The sequence below is a fragment of the Telopea speciosissima genome, chromosome 1 (assembly GCF_018873765.1).
Source record: "Telopea speciosissima isolate NSW1024214 ecotype Mountain lineage chromosome 1, Tspe_v1, whole genome shotgun sequence".
NCBI lineage: Eukaryota > Viridiplantae > Streptophyta > Magnoliopsida > Proteales > Proteaceae > Telopea > Telopea speciosissima.
Window position 1 is genome coordinate 12509463 of NC_057916.1, and position 14486 is coordinate 12523948.

The window sequence follows — 14486 nt, forward strand, 5'->3', positions numbered from 1 at the left end:
AAGACCTTCATTGATAGACTCCCCTACCTCAACTTGACATAACCCACACATCAAACTCTAACCCTAATTTCACCAAAAACACCTATTTTAGCCTAGCCGATTTAGTGTTCATAGCAGATCCTGGTTTACTGGCTTCTAGTTGGTCTCCTACCAATCTAAGTCTACATTACTGAGCTATTGATAAAGAGTAGCCTCCTATACTTGGTATGACGCATTTTAAAGCCGTGAGGTCCATTGGGCAAAAGTGGACAATATCATGCCAATGGAGGGCTGGATTGTTATAGTGGTATCAGAGCAAACTCCCGACACTAGTGGTGGGGCCACTTCGGGGATGCTGTGCCTGTAAGGGGGGAAGAATGTGACACCCAAAAGACGGCATAGTACCGGCCTGCCTGGGAGATTGTTGAGGTGTCCCCACCAAGAGACTGCTTAGTATCAGGGGGTTTGGGAGATCGGTGAGGGGGTGCAAACTTACACCCACATCGACTCGGGAGGGAGATCCTGAGCTATTGATAAAGAGTAGCCTCCTCTACTTGGTATGACGCGTTTTAAAGCCATGAGGCCAATGGGCCAAAGCGGACAATATCATGCCAATGGAGGGGCTGCGTCGTTACACTCTACTGCGATTTCGCATCATCAGAACTATGTTGCCAATAATGACAGCACATCCACACATTGTACACACTGGCAACTGCCAGTACTGCCTGCCAAACTGCCAATATGTCAAACAGTGATCTGATCCCAGTGTAGTACTAAATCATTATGTTTCAGTTCTTATTCTAGGTTATATGATTATACTGTCAACTGTTGTTGTTTGTAAATTATAATTTTAAACTTTTTATACAAAACTTAGATGTTAATTTGTTATTCTTTTGCCATGGTTTCCAGTGCCACTATTTAATTTTAATTTGGGCTTTGAACTTGCTGATCGTGGGGGTTAACCACAGGTTGAATCTTTTCTGTGTCTCAGATTCTTGAAACACCAAACGAGGAAGAGGTTTCTCTACTTCTGGAGATATTTAGGTGAACCTGTTACCCTTTTATTTGTGTTTGAATGATTTATCTTGCCCTTGATTGCCAGTTTAATTATTGCATAATAAATGGACATGGAAGAAAGATTGCTATTGATCATTCTTTCCTGTATTTTTTCCCTTGCATGTGATGCGAAATTCATCCACTTTTTACTTAGTGAACAGTTGGCTGATTACTTGGTGGTTTCATTAGCTCTTGATTTCCTTCATTGAGATTAATAGAGCTGCAGAAGAGGTAGTAGGTGATCAGATAGAAGCAAATACATGTTATGCTGGGGGTGGGGAGGGTGAGGGTGAGGGTGAGGGTGAGGGTGGGGAGGAGTGGGAGTAGGAGTGGTAGGAGGATGGAGGGGACATTGCCATGCAATTATATTTTACAATTAATACCAAACTGGTGTGATGTGGATCCAAGGTTCGCGGTCTCGGTGTCTCAGCTGGTTTCGATCAGCCAAAAACCGAGTTGTCTCGGTAACTCGGTGAGATCTCGACTGAGTTGGTGCATTTTTTATGTCAAATTTTGGCCCTTGGTTTCGGTGGCCATATGACCTAATTAGGTCATGAAACTTGTAAGACAGCCTATTTTAGGTCCTATAAACATGGTGGAACCCCTAGTTTTTTAAATCACACCCAAAATGGTAGTTTGACTTAGGATTGAAGTTGATGAAGATACATCACCAAAAGAGGCTTATTTTATGGGAATAAGTCTCGGGTTGGGTTGTATACATGTTGGACCTATTTTCCCATGGCTTTCTAATGTAATAGGTCACTTTTATGGATCTAAAGTTTGGGTAATAGAGTTGCATACGGGATTAGCTGTTTTAATTCCTTAGTTTTATTTTTATATAATTAGTGGTCATGTGATCACTTAAGTGATCATGTGACTTAGTTAAGTGGTCATGTGACTATTTAATTGTTATGTAAGTTGGACTGGATTAGGACTCTACAAGTCCAACCATGTTTTGAGTCTATTTCCTTCAGTATTTCAGTTTCCTAGTCAGTTTAGGTTACCTAATAGGTTAAAGATTGGGTTAGGCCTTTCCTTTTTAGTGTAGGAGTCTATTTTTGAGTCTTTTATATAAGGTTGTAAGGGGGGGCAAACATTGGACACGAATTTTGATTAATGAAAAAGTTTTTGATGCTCTTCTTCTCCATTGAAGATTTTTGTCTCGTGTTTGATCAAGGCTGGTGGGATTGGTGTTTGATCCAGTCGACAGGTGTGAAGCCCGGGTGGTTCTTTTTAGATGTCTTTCTTCTTCAACATTGTTTAAGTTCTGATTTTTCAAGGATCTTTCATTCAAACAAGCTGCTGTCCAAGTACTGCTTCAATAACTAGTAAGTTTGAATCATCTCAAACCCTAGCCTTTTTCTTCATCTAATCCTCTAAACATCCAAACCCTAGAATCCCCTCCATCTTTTAATCTTTTTTCCACACTCCACTCACTGCCCAGATCTATCAAGCCATAGAAACAGCCCCATAATTGGATCGAGCTCTCCCTTCACCCTGTAGGAAACTTGATCCAAGTTGCAGCCCATTCTGACCAATCAAACCTTAAAACATCCACATAGTTCCCTTGTCAAAACTCAAAACCCTAACCACATTAATCACCATAGAACCTTGCTGCCGAACCTGTTACAGCCCCTGGTTTTGAGTTTTTCTTAACGTAACCTTCACTGGGACACTCATACCTAACTCCTAACCCTAGACACTGTCAAACTCTAACTCTAATTAGCATATTTCACCTATTTTAACCCTAGCCGATCACCTTTGGAAGCAGATCCTGGTTTTGGCTTCTAGTAGGATTACATCCAATCTAGAACTATGTTAAGGACCGTATGTTGGTAGTATACGCTGTATATATATATATATACATTTTTTTTTACGTCTCTGCCTTGAGTAACCCAGATCTTCCTCCCCCTAGCGGATACAATTCACTCTCAATCCATATCTTGTAGATCATGATTCTCTTTTCCTCATATTCTAGAACCTGTTGAATCATCAAAAACTCTCAAGATCATTATTTACTTAATTTTTTATTGTTAAGTATTCAAATTATTTTTCGGACAGATTTTTATCGGAGTATTCGGATTTTTTTCTTCCGTATATCTCTAAACGAATACGGATGTCCCTAAACGGATACGGATGCGGATCAGATTCGGATTTTCGATTATCCATTTACAACCCTACTCCCAAGTCTCTATTTGATGTCTTTTATAATATTATATTATTGAGGATGCAGAAAATTCTAGGTACCCTTTCCCTTGCAAGGTCCTTTGAATAGCTAAAAGTGCCCTGAAATGATTAGGGTGGGAAATTTCTTATAGAAAGGTGCTTGCTGTTGTTATCTATTACAGTGGATGACTGAGGTGCTACTTCCTACCTGATATCTGTCTGATGTGCAAGATAGATTGGGAGCGCCTAAAAGACCAGAACTTTGGTTTTAATTCAAAATTGTGTGCTAGTTTTGAGAGAAATTTATTCATAAAAGAAAGGGAAAGAAATCCAGTTGAATTTTGGAAAGGGGGAAGTTCCAAAAATAGTGAAGAGGAAGTTCCAAAAATGGTGATGGCATTCAGAGAAACTTGGCACTCTTGACCCATTGATTGGCTGGTGAACCAAATTGGCACATTTATCGTTTTGAGTTTGAACCTGCTTGTCAATCAATTGGTACAGAAAATGTCTGATATGGTGCTCTATAACTAAATAATAGCTACAGCCAATTTGTTTGGACAGTAGTTGATCAAAAGGTCTTTCAATGCCACTTAAGGGATATAGAATTAATATTATCTAAACTATTATGGATTTAGATGAAATATAATGACAGGATTATTTTTTTTCAAAATTATTTTGGATTTTTCTAAAATATAATGACATAAGGGTGCAACAGTAAAGGTTGAGGGCGGGCCTTGGTGCAACAGTAAAGGTTGCTCCATTGTGACCAAGTGGTCATGGGTTCGAGTTTGGAAACAGCCTCTCTGTGAAAGTAGGGGTAAGTGGTGGGAGCCTTGTGCACTGGGTATGCCCTTTATAATGACATAAGAGTATTATTCTAAGTTTACAAAACTGGGATTTCGACCAAATTTGTGACTTAACTGGGTTATCTGGGGGAACTTTGGGAACCCAGGGATCATTCTAAGCCTTCAGGTGAGTAAAGTTGAAACCCACTACCATCTATACTCTTGGGAACATTATCTGTCATTCGAGAACAATGCAAGCTGAACTATGAAAATCAGTCCTTATCAAAATGGGTATTCTAAACTATTATATGTTGTGAAAAGCATGAGCTGTGTTCTCTCCTATATGCCAGCTTTAAAACGATGAAGTAATTTTCTTATTTATCATTTAGTTTACCTGTATTTACTGGTACTTAACCCACTATAGCTCACAGCAAAGAGGCAAGATTTTGAAGTGGTCATGAATCAGTGCTGGGTTCTTTTTGACATAACTAAGTTGCTTGTGGTCCATTAATTGTTGCAGTTATGGGCAAATATGCTTTTATTCATAGAGACCTATTCTCCTGAATGCAAAAAGGTTGTGCTTCTTGTTGTCAATAGGAATTCTATCTAATTCTCCTTCTATTCTGATTGCTTTCAGCCTGTGTCTCACTGGAGAAAAGGAAGTTCACAAAGCAGTAGTGAGTAGCATACAGGATTTAGCAAAAGTTTTCTCAGGCTACCAAGATGAAGCATTGGTATATACAATAAGACAAGACTACCTTTTAGAATTTAATGAACATGTTTTGATACTATTATGATGGTTCTGACGATTGTTTCTTCCATTGCACTTGCCTGAAAAAAAGAATAACAGAGTTAAAAAAATTCACTTTAATTGGGGCAGTCTGTGGAAAGAATTTAAGGGGATTCCTTCTGTGTGTCCCTTTGGTTGGTTATGGTTTAATGTTGTATTTGCATATGCGTTTTGCCTTTTCTTATCCTGGGCTAGTGTTTAATGTGGCCTTTGGCACTGCAGATAGAACATGCATTCTGATCTTTGGAGACCTGGTACTTACTCATTGATAGGCCTCAAAGTGTGCCTCCATTTGTATATGCTTATGTTTTCCTGATTGACTACTCATTTTCCTAGATCCTTAGTTGGGCCAACTCCCAAGCATGTTGCTTGCTTAGTGGGGTCTATAGGGCTTCACTCAACTCACTAAGCCTTAACCCAAATAAATGTTCTACCAAAAAAAAAAACCATAATAAATGGGGTCTTAGGATGATCTGTAATTCTTTTATAAGTCTAGCATGATGGCATCTATTATTTGGGTGGGTTGTTTTCCCTTACCCTTGTACTTTGCTCCTGTATTTTTCTTAATGATTGTTATTGATAATAATAAAAATGGAAAAACAGTATCCCACCTTTGTGAAACACATATGCTCCTATTTAAATTGTAGGAATTTGCTTGACCTTCATTTATGAAAACCCTCAGTTATTGTCCTTAAATTTATTCATTGAAACATCTCTTGACCAACACATTATGATGATTTTAAGGCTTTAATTTCCCACTTTGTTTTTATTATACTGTCTTGTTGGAAGATTCTCTGATTTTTGGGCCTGTCTGTCTCTCTCTCTCTAAATATAACCTTACATGTTTTGTTGCTCAATTGCTAGTCAGCATCTAACAAGCACCTCCACCTTACTGAAGAACTTGGGATAACAATTTAATTTCTTTGTTTTTTTTTTTGGGTGAGGGATCAGTTAAGTAGAAAAGGAGCATGGAGACTTAGGTACTCCCATTTTCATTGGGGGGGGGGGGGGAGGTGTGAAACTTGGTTTGCAGATATAGATTTGGCAGAGGAGATGGGGCCACAGGGGCATGAAAAGAAACATGCATTAGTGGGGGGTTGGAGCTGTCAGTAAACGATATGACTACATTTTGTTCGTTGAGGAAGTTCTCAACCTTGGTTGTCTAGGTGGAAAAATCTGAAAAAGTGGATTTGAGGTTTCTCCCCTGATTGAAGTGCTTGGCTTTGCTGGTTTTGCCGGTATCAAATTGTGTTTACTTGGATTTTTCGTATTCACAAATGCTTGAGTCCCCCCCCCCCCCTTTTTTTTGAATTGACTTTTTTGAGTTGTTTTATTTTACTTTGTTGATATGCTTAGTCATTGTAGGCTTGTAAGTTGTAACCAAACTTGTATGTAATACTTTGTTTATGCACTCAAAAGGCTGAGATTCAGTATTCTTGTGCAATGTTTGGAGGAATGAAAATTGTCTGTTTGTTAATAGGTATGCACTTCTGTCAGGTAAAACGTGAAGAATTGCTTCAATTTGCACAAGGTGCTATTTCAGGGTTGAAAATTAATGCTGACCTTGCAAGGTAGTGAATGAACAGTTCTCTTTCCATCGTTGCATGCAATTACCTGTGTAATGCTAGTTCTATTCTGTTATTTTAGCTTTCTGTATGCTATTGGAAATATCATGTGGTGTGGCAAATCCAATGGAGCAGAATTGAAATTGCTTATTTCTTTGTACATTGTGTTTCTTTTTGAATTATCGATTTGACTCTTAATGTTGTCAAATATTGTTCTCCTTATTTTGAGTCTTTTCAGGATTGAATTATACTGTATATTAAGTTTTCAAATCTTATACTTGTTTTTATTTGACTGTTGTGATTCAGATGCCTATTAAATTGTCATGCTTCTTGAGCATAACAATGTTGGAATTTCTTCCGTTTGTACATTATCTTTTTGTAGAATACAAGTTTCAAGCCTTATAATAGGCTTAAAATTGGAAATGCAAGGAGAAAGTTTCTCTTTACTTTCTGAATGTTACATGTACCAAGTGCATAATGTTAATAGGCCAGTACCTATTCACCCAAAAAAAAAAAAGAAAAAAAAAAGGGCCAGTACCTGTTGCTTGCATAAATCTGCAAGCTGCCCCTTCAGCAGCTGATGTTCAAAATTGAGACTAGATAAGAACTATGCATTGTGGAACTCTTCTTGTTGCTTCCTTTGAAGCATCAGGTTGTTCATAATTAGTTCTTCCAACATCCCTTATTTTGTGCCAGAATACTTTGACCTTTGCAGTAGCAAAAAGATATTTTCATTTGGCTGATATATGCATGATATGCTCTTGTTTTGAGAAAGCATTTCATGTATTGCCCCTCCCACTCTTTAGCAGTATTTAAAAACATAACAGTGGCACAAATGTTAGGTTTCATGCTATTCCACAACCATGTCATCAAGAGGTATATTCTTCCAACCATTCATAATACTCTTTTATTGTCGGCTCTGGGGGATCAGCATTTTTTAAATTGCAACTTCCTTGTAGTGTAAACAAACCATCCCGTTTAATAGATGTAGTTTGCATGTGTTGACAGTACTAAATGCCGATTTACATGATATAGACTTGCTCAGAATTTTAAAAGACAGCCAGGAAGAGGACCTCCAGCAGGCATAGTTGTCAAGGCGGCAAGCCGACCTAAGGCGGTGGAGGGATGCCTAAGCGCTTAGGCGACAAGGAGCCTGCCTAGGCGACCAAGGCACCCAAGTCTTATTTTTTATTTCCCCTCTTTACTAACATTATTTAGTATGCTACAATATGTACCTTATATCATCAAAAATCAACATTAAGCCACATCAAGTCATAAAAAATCAATATTAAGCAACATCAAGTCATAAAAAATCAACATTAAGTCACATCAAGTAATAAAAAATCAATATTAAGCCACATAAAGTTATCAAAAATCAAGAACTAAAGAAGCAAGCTATTGGAAGTTTAAAACAATCAAAACATACATTTGGTTTATCTTGTTCTTAGAAAATATGATCTTATCAATAAGTAATTAAACTGCTAACGATTTAGAGAAATGTTCTTGTTCTCTACGAAGTTTGAATGATCAAATGATTTTATTTTTACATGAGACTTTTTTTTTTTGGTGAATAAAAATTGTATTACCAAAGCCCGAGGGGGGCGGGGGAAAAAGGGGGGCAGGGGGAATATACAATAAGAAAGGAAGAAAAGGGGGGGGGGGAGCAAAACAAACCCCAGACCTAGTTAAGGGGGGGGGGGAATGGGGCTGTAAAATAGATACATCTAAGCCCCAGGAAGTAACAATATGCCTATTCCTTGGGAAGTCAATAATGGACCTATGGGGGAGAAAACTGAGCTTCGAGGAGACATCAAAGAAGATGGCTTTTCAAATCATATCGAAAGACCAAGAGTTGGAGGTCCATCTCCTAAGGTTCCTCTCCATCCAAATGTGGTAAAGGGCGGCACCAAACACTAGCTTACCAAAAGTGTCGTAGATAGAGCATCCAGGGAAAGTCATGACCAGCCAGAGCCACTCTCTAGCAAAGGGGAGGGGTCTCATGCAGCGAGGCCAAATAAACGAAAGGGCTTTTTGCCAAATGGTAGATGAAAAGGGGCAAGCAAAGAAGAGGTGGTTTATGTCTTCGGAACCATTCCAACAGAAGATACAAGAAAGGGGGACAATAATTCTACGGTGAAGGAGGAAGGCTTGGGTGGGAAGGCAGAGACTGAGGGTTCGCCAGGCAATGAAACTGTGGCGAGGGATGTGACCTTTGAATTGTATTAGGTAAAACACCAAACCAGCTTTCCAACAAATCCAAGATTGCTTACATCTGATTTATATTGAAGGAGTTATGTTTCGGTCAAACCTTATTTGTTGTGCGCGAATGCTGTCAAAATCGTTTTGAATGAAAATATTTTTTAAATATCAAAATAAATGAAAATTTTACCGTACTTTGGGTTTTTAGCAATGTTTTACTATATTAAGATTTATAGAATTTTTGGATTTGAGAAAAAAACCTAGCATTAGAAAGTTGAAAATTTCACCTACCGCCAAATCTCCAGTTTTTGTTCTTGAACTGGGGGGTTGACTTTTTATCCTTTTGGAATTTTATTTTTTAACTATTTTTATTGGATTCAAATAGGGGGGCTATTTGCTTATTTATGAATAATATCTTAAGCAAATGAAATATAATTTTTTTTTTTTTCCGGTAAATAAATATATTACCGAACCCCAAGAGGGGGCAGGGAAGAGAGAAACAAAGAGCCAATGTACAAGAAGGAGAAGAAGGAAAAGGAGGGGGGGGAGGGGAGAAGAGGGGGGGCGATCAACATGCCTACGCAGAGGAGGCGGACCGCATAAGGGCATAATCAAGGCCCCAAAAAGTCAAGATATGCCTATTCCTGGGGCTGTCCGAAAAGGGCCTCTGACGGATAGTATTGAGCTTGGTGGACACATTGAAGGAGATGGCTTTCCAAATCACATCAAATGATCTAGAGTTGGAAGTCCATCTCCTGAGGTTCCTTTCCATCCAGATATGATGAATAGCGGTGCTGAAAACAAGCTTCCCTAAATAAAAATATTTACTTCAATGATATTTGGCAGAAATAAGTGCCAGAACCTGAGCTGATACCAATTAAACCAGTGCAAGGCGCCCTGCAATTAGGCGGCAGTCGCCTAGGCCCCTAGATGCCTGGATGCCTAGGCAACGACTAGGCGACAGTTTGACAACTATGCCTGTAGGTAGAGGTCATTTCAAATAATTATATGCAACAGAACCGAAGTTTTACACCAAAAAAGGGCGTACCCAGTGTGTGGCTCCCGCAACTGCGGGGTCTGGGGAGGGTCATATTGTACACATCCTTATTCGCGGAGAGGCTGTTTCCAGAGACTCGAACCCGTGACCACTTGGTCACACTGGAGCAACCTTACTGTTTCACCAAGGTCCACAAATGATCCAAAAATAATAGAGCTCAACTATTACAGTCATTATTCTAGTGTGTCCACGTTCTCTCATGGACCTCATGGTGTAACATCACATGAACAGATGCACTGGCAATTTGTTATTAATTCCCGATGATTTTTAGTGCTCTAGGAAATACGAATGGCCAGAAACTAATTTCACATGAACCGAGACACATGCTTACACCCACAATCACCCATATCTTTGTTTTGAATTGCATATTAACAAGGAGGTTACACAGTAATGTGTATTTCAGTTTAGTATAGTCTCAGATAACTGAACTGGTTGTGGCTCATACTGAGGAAAAGAAAATAGATTTTTGTGAATGTGAAGAAGGGTGGAACCGATCCCTTAGAAAAGTTGAACACAGGAATGAAGGGAAGAAATAAAAGCAGATCGATAAGGAGTTAGATTGCAGGTTCAAACATGTTTTCTATCATCATGAAAATAATGAAAGGCTAGAGAACGAAACAGATATGTAGATGAGAAGATAAAATGGTTAGATAAAGTAAGATCTAGCATATGCTCTTGACTCCTCAACTGTTATACTAATAAATGCAAAGGATAGCTTATGGTAAGAGTATAGCTTTCTCACACTGAAGAAAGTTTCTAATTGTCTTTGGCTTGACGTTGACTCCAAAAAGTTTTCAGTGTCAACATGAGGGAAAGATTCTGGTCTTTGTTGGATTCAGATCTTATTGCTTATTTTTTTGGTGAATAAAAAAAAAAAAAAAAAAAAAAAAAAAAAAAAAAAAAAAAATATATATATATATATATATATATATATATATATATATATATATATATATATATATATATATATATATATATTACCAAAGCCCAAGAGGGGCGAAAGGGAGAGAGGAGGGGGGGGGGAATATACAAAGGGGGGGAAAAAAGGGGGGGGGGAGGCAGACCCCAGTCCCAATTAAGGGGGGGAGTGGGGACGTATAAGAGCACTATCTAAACCCCAGGATACAACAATATGCCTGTTCCTTGGGGAATCCAAAAAAGCCTTGCGAGGCAGAAAACTAAGCTTTGTGGAGACATCCCAGAAGATGGCTTTCCAAATCAAGTCGAAAGAGCGAGATTTGGAGGTCCATCTCCTAAGGTTCCTCTCCATCCAAATGTGATAAAGAGTAGCGCCAAACACAAGCTTGCCAATAGTGTCACAGATCGTGCAGCCAGGGTAAGTCATGACCAGCCAAAACCACTCTCGAGCGAATGGGAGATGTCTCCTGCTACGAGGCCAGATAAACGAAAGGGCTTTTTTCCAAATGGTAGAGGTAAAGGGGCAAGCAAAAAAAAGGTGGTCGATGTCTTCTGAACCATTCCAACAGAAAATGCAAGAAGGGGGGATAGGGATTCTGCGGTGAGAGAGGAAGGCTTGGGTTGGGAGGTAAAGGTTAAGGGTTCTCCAAGAAAGGAAGCTATGACAGGGGATGTGGCCTTTGAACCAGACTAACTTATGCCATAGGATAGTAGGGGTTTGGGATCTAACTAGGTTCCAGGCAGATCTAAAGCTGAAGAGGCCGTTAGTGGTGGGGAGCCAAATAACCTTGTCCGCATGAGCAGGGGGGGAGGGGAGGGGAGGGGAGAGAATTCCAGATCAGGGAGAGGGAGAGGGGGATAGGGGAGGAGGGGAACCAAGATCCATGAGAGATGATGGATGAAAGGGGGGTAGATTTGGGAATGCTAGAGGAGTTAATTGCTCTGGCTTCAAAGAAGTTGTAGAGAACACCATTGGGATGCCAGGGGTTGAGCCAAAGGGAGATGGAGGACCCATCGGTGATAGAAGAGGAAATGGTTGTAAGAGCCAGAGGGTGGAGGAGAAGGATCTTGCGCCAGATCCAAGATGAATCCGCAGGGATGGAGACTGTCCAAATGGAGTCATTCTTGAGGAAGTGGGAGTAAACCCAATGGACCCAAATGGAGTCGTGCTTAGAGGAGATTTTCAAATAAGCTTCAAAATGCCCATGGTATTGGAGTCACGGATCCGGCGAATGCCAAGGCCTCTTTCAGATTTTGGGAGGCAGATGGATTTCCAGTTGAGAGGGTAGAGGAATTTGGAGGATTCTTTCCCTTTCCAGAGGAAAGCACAAAAAGGGGCTTCTATAGCTTTGATGGTGGCTTTAGGAAGGGCAAAGATGCCGCACCAATAGATGTAAGAAGATTGGAGCACCGATTTAATGCAATCAAGCCTACCAGCATAGGATAGAAGTCTACCCTTCCAGAGTTGGAGACACTTGCGCATATTGTCAAGTATGGGGGTGCAATGATGACTAGAGAGCCTACCAGGGATAAGGGGAAGACCCAGGTATTTCACTGGAAGGGAGCCAAGAGAAAAGCCTGTGAGAAAGAGGAGGTAGTCTCTATCGAGGGTCGAGACACCAGAGAGGAGGAGTTTGGATTTAAAGAGGTTAATGCGGAGGCCAGAGAGACTCTCGAAGAGGTTAAGGGAAGACATGATCGCAGAGGGAAGAGGGGGAAGCTTTGGAGAAGATCATAAGATCGTCTACAAAGGCTAGATGGGTGAGGTTAAGATGCTTGCATTTGGGAATCGTGGAGATAAGGTGAAGATCGGTTTTGGCTTGGATGCTTTTCGAAAGGACTTCCAGGGCCAGAGAGAAGAGAAAGGGAGAGAGAGGGCATCCCTGGCGAATTCCAACTTTGGATTGGAAAAAGCCGGTGGGGGAGCCATTCACAATAACTGAGAAAGAGGGGGTGGATATGCAGGCATGGATCCAACGAATGAAAGCGGGGGGAAAACCCATCTGGGAGAGCACATCACAGATGAAGTCCCATATGAGGGAATCAAAAGCTTTGTGAAGGTCAATCTTCATTAGGGCTGCGGGAGAGTGGGATTTTCGGTCAAAGCCACGCACAATCTCAGAGCAAAGGATAATGTTATCTGCAATGCTTCTGCCAACAATGAAAGCAGATTGGTTGGGACTAACCAAGGAAGGGATGACAAGCTTGATTCTATTTGCCAGGATTTTGGCAATGAACTTGTAGAGGAGATTGCAGAGAGAAATACGTCTAAAGTCAGAAAGAGAGGAAGCTCCATCTTGTTTAGGGATGAGGCAGAGAAAGGTTTGGTTGACCTGGGCAAGCTGGCTGGGGTTGAAGAAAAAACTGCAGATGACTTTGATGAGATCATCCTTGAGATGGTCCCAACAGCTAAGAAAAAATCCCATGCTGAAGCCATCGGGGCCGGGGGCCTTATTAGATTTATGGGACATGATAGCCTTAGTGATCTCATCATCAGAAGGGATGGCAAGAAGAGAGTTAGCCAAGGAGGAAGGGACAAATTTGTTAATGAGGCCGGGAGGGAGGGGAGAGGAAGGGGGGAGGTGGGGGTTGAAGAGAGAGGTGAAAAAGGAAGCGGCCTCAGTATTGATATCAAGGACAGAGGAAAGAGGGGATCCATCTCGAGCAATGAGCAGGGATTTGGAGTTGTAGCTCAACCTGGCTTTCAGCGAACGGTGGAAGAAAGCTGAGTTGGAGTCACCAAGCTCTAGCCATTTGGTACGGGATTTCTGGCGGAGAAAGCTTTCTTCCAAGGAGGAAAGGGAAGAGAGCTCATCAGAAAGCTTTCTCTCCTCCTCAGCCAGCAGAAGGCTAAGCGGATCCAGCTGTAGACGAGATTGCACGGAGGCAAGGTCGGAACGGCAGGAAGAGACCCAGGAGGGGAGATTGCCAAAGGTGGCAGAGCTGCAGATTTTGAGGCCAGATTTGGTGAGCCGGAGCTTCTTGGCGAAGGCCACAAGAGGAAGGGAGGGGCAATGGACGGGGGAGCTCCAAGCTTTAAGGATGGTAGGGAGATAGAGATGATGGGATGACCACATGTCGAAGAACTTAAAGGGTTTGGGGCCAAAGGAGGAATATTGCTGGATGAGGAGATGACAAGGACTATGGTCGGAGAGACCTTGGAGGAGAAAATTGGCATGGGAGTGAGGGAAGGTGGTGAGCCAGGCTTCATTGGTGAGGAAGCGATCCAGCTTGCAAGCAATTCTGTCGATGCCTCCCCTCCGATTGTGCCAGGTAAGGATTGAACCTGACCATTGAAGATCATCAATTCCAATATCCTCAATGCAGTCATTAAATGCCTTGACAGACTGGAAGTCAATGGGGCGACCTCTAATTTTCTTAGATTGGAATCTGACAGCATTGAAATCTCCTCCCACCCCCCAAGGGAGAGGACCAATCCCAGCTTTAATGAGAGCCAAGTCGTCCCAAAGGGAGGTGCGGTCAACAACCCTATTGAAGGCATAGGCAATCGTGATAAAGAAGGAGATGGAGGAATTAGGGAGAGAGAGAAGTAACTAGTAAGTGAATAAGCTGGGGGGAGGAGTGAGAGATGGAGATGTTAATTTTGGAGGGGTCCCACAGGATCCAAATCTGGCCATTTGGAGAATGGTTGTAATTGGAGATGAAAGACCAAGAAGGGGCAATAGATGCCGCAATGTGAGAGGCATTCTCTTGCAGGACATGAGTTTCTAGGAGGGCGCAGAAGGAGGAAGAGAAGATTTAATGAGGGCTCTAATGTCATGGTGCTTGGCCAGGGAGTTTAGGCCCCGGACATTCCAAAAAAAGCCGGCAGACATGGGAAACTAGAGGGAGTAGGGCATCGACGTCCTAGGGGGAACACTTTTGTACCTCCTACGGAAGTAAGCTAGGGTGGGGCGATGGCGGGCAATAACAGAAGCAGCCAGGGAACAATCGGTTCCACAAATGGAAGT

At 41.4% G+C, this 14486-nt stretch overlaps 1 protein-coding gene and 1 long non-coding RNA gene across 4 annotated transcripts in view; one reads left to right on the plus strand and one right to left on the minus strand.

Moving 5' to 3' along the window:
• The window catches only part of LOC122647159, a 73714-nt gene that overhangs the window by 29073 nt on the left and 30155 nt on the right, over window positions 1-14486 (plus strand). For all 3 annotated transcript variants that reach the window (XM_043840644.1, XM_043840642.1, XM_043840643.1), the window contains exons 4-6: window positions 971-1023; window positions 4624-4720; window positions 6274-6347. In XM_043840644.1, the coding sequence (XP_043696579.1) occupies window positions 971-1023; window positions 4624-4720; window positions 6274-6347 (224 nt within the window). The remainder of the gene's footprint in view (window positions 1-970; window positions 1024-4623; window positions 4721-6273; window positions 6348-14486) is intronic.
• On the minus strand, window positions 291-9908 carry LOC122647208. Its single transcript, XR_006330823.1, has 3 exons — window positions 9898-9908; window positions 6789-6791; window positions 291-470 (listed from the first exon to the last, which is right to left on the minus strand). It is a non-coding gene; the product is annotated as an uncharacterized LOC122647208 (long non-coding RNA).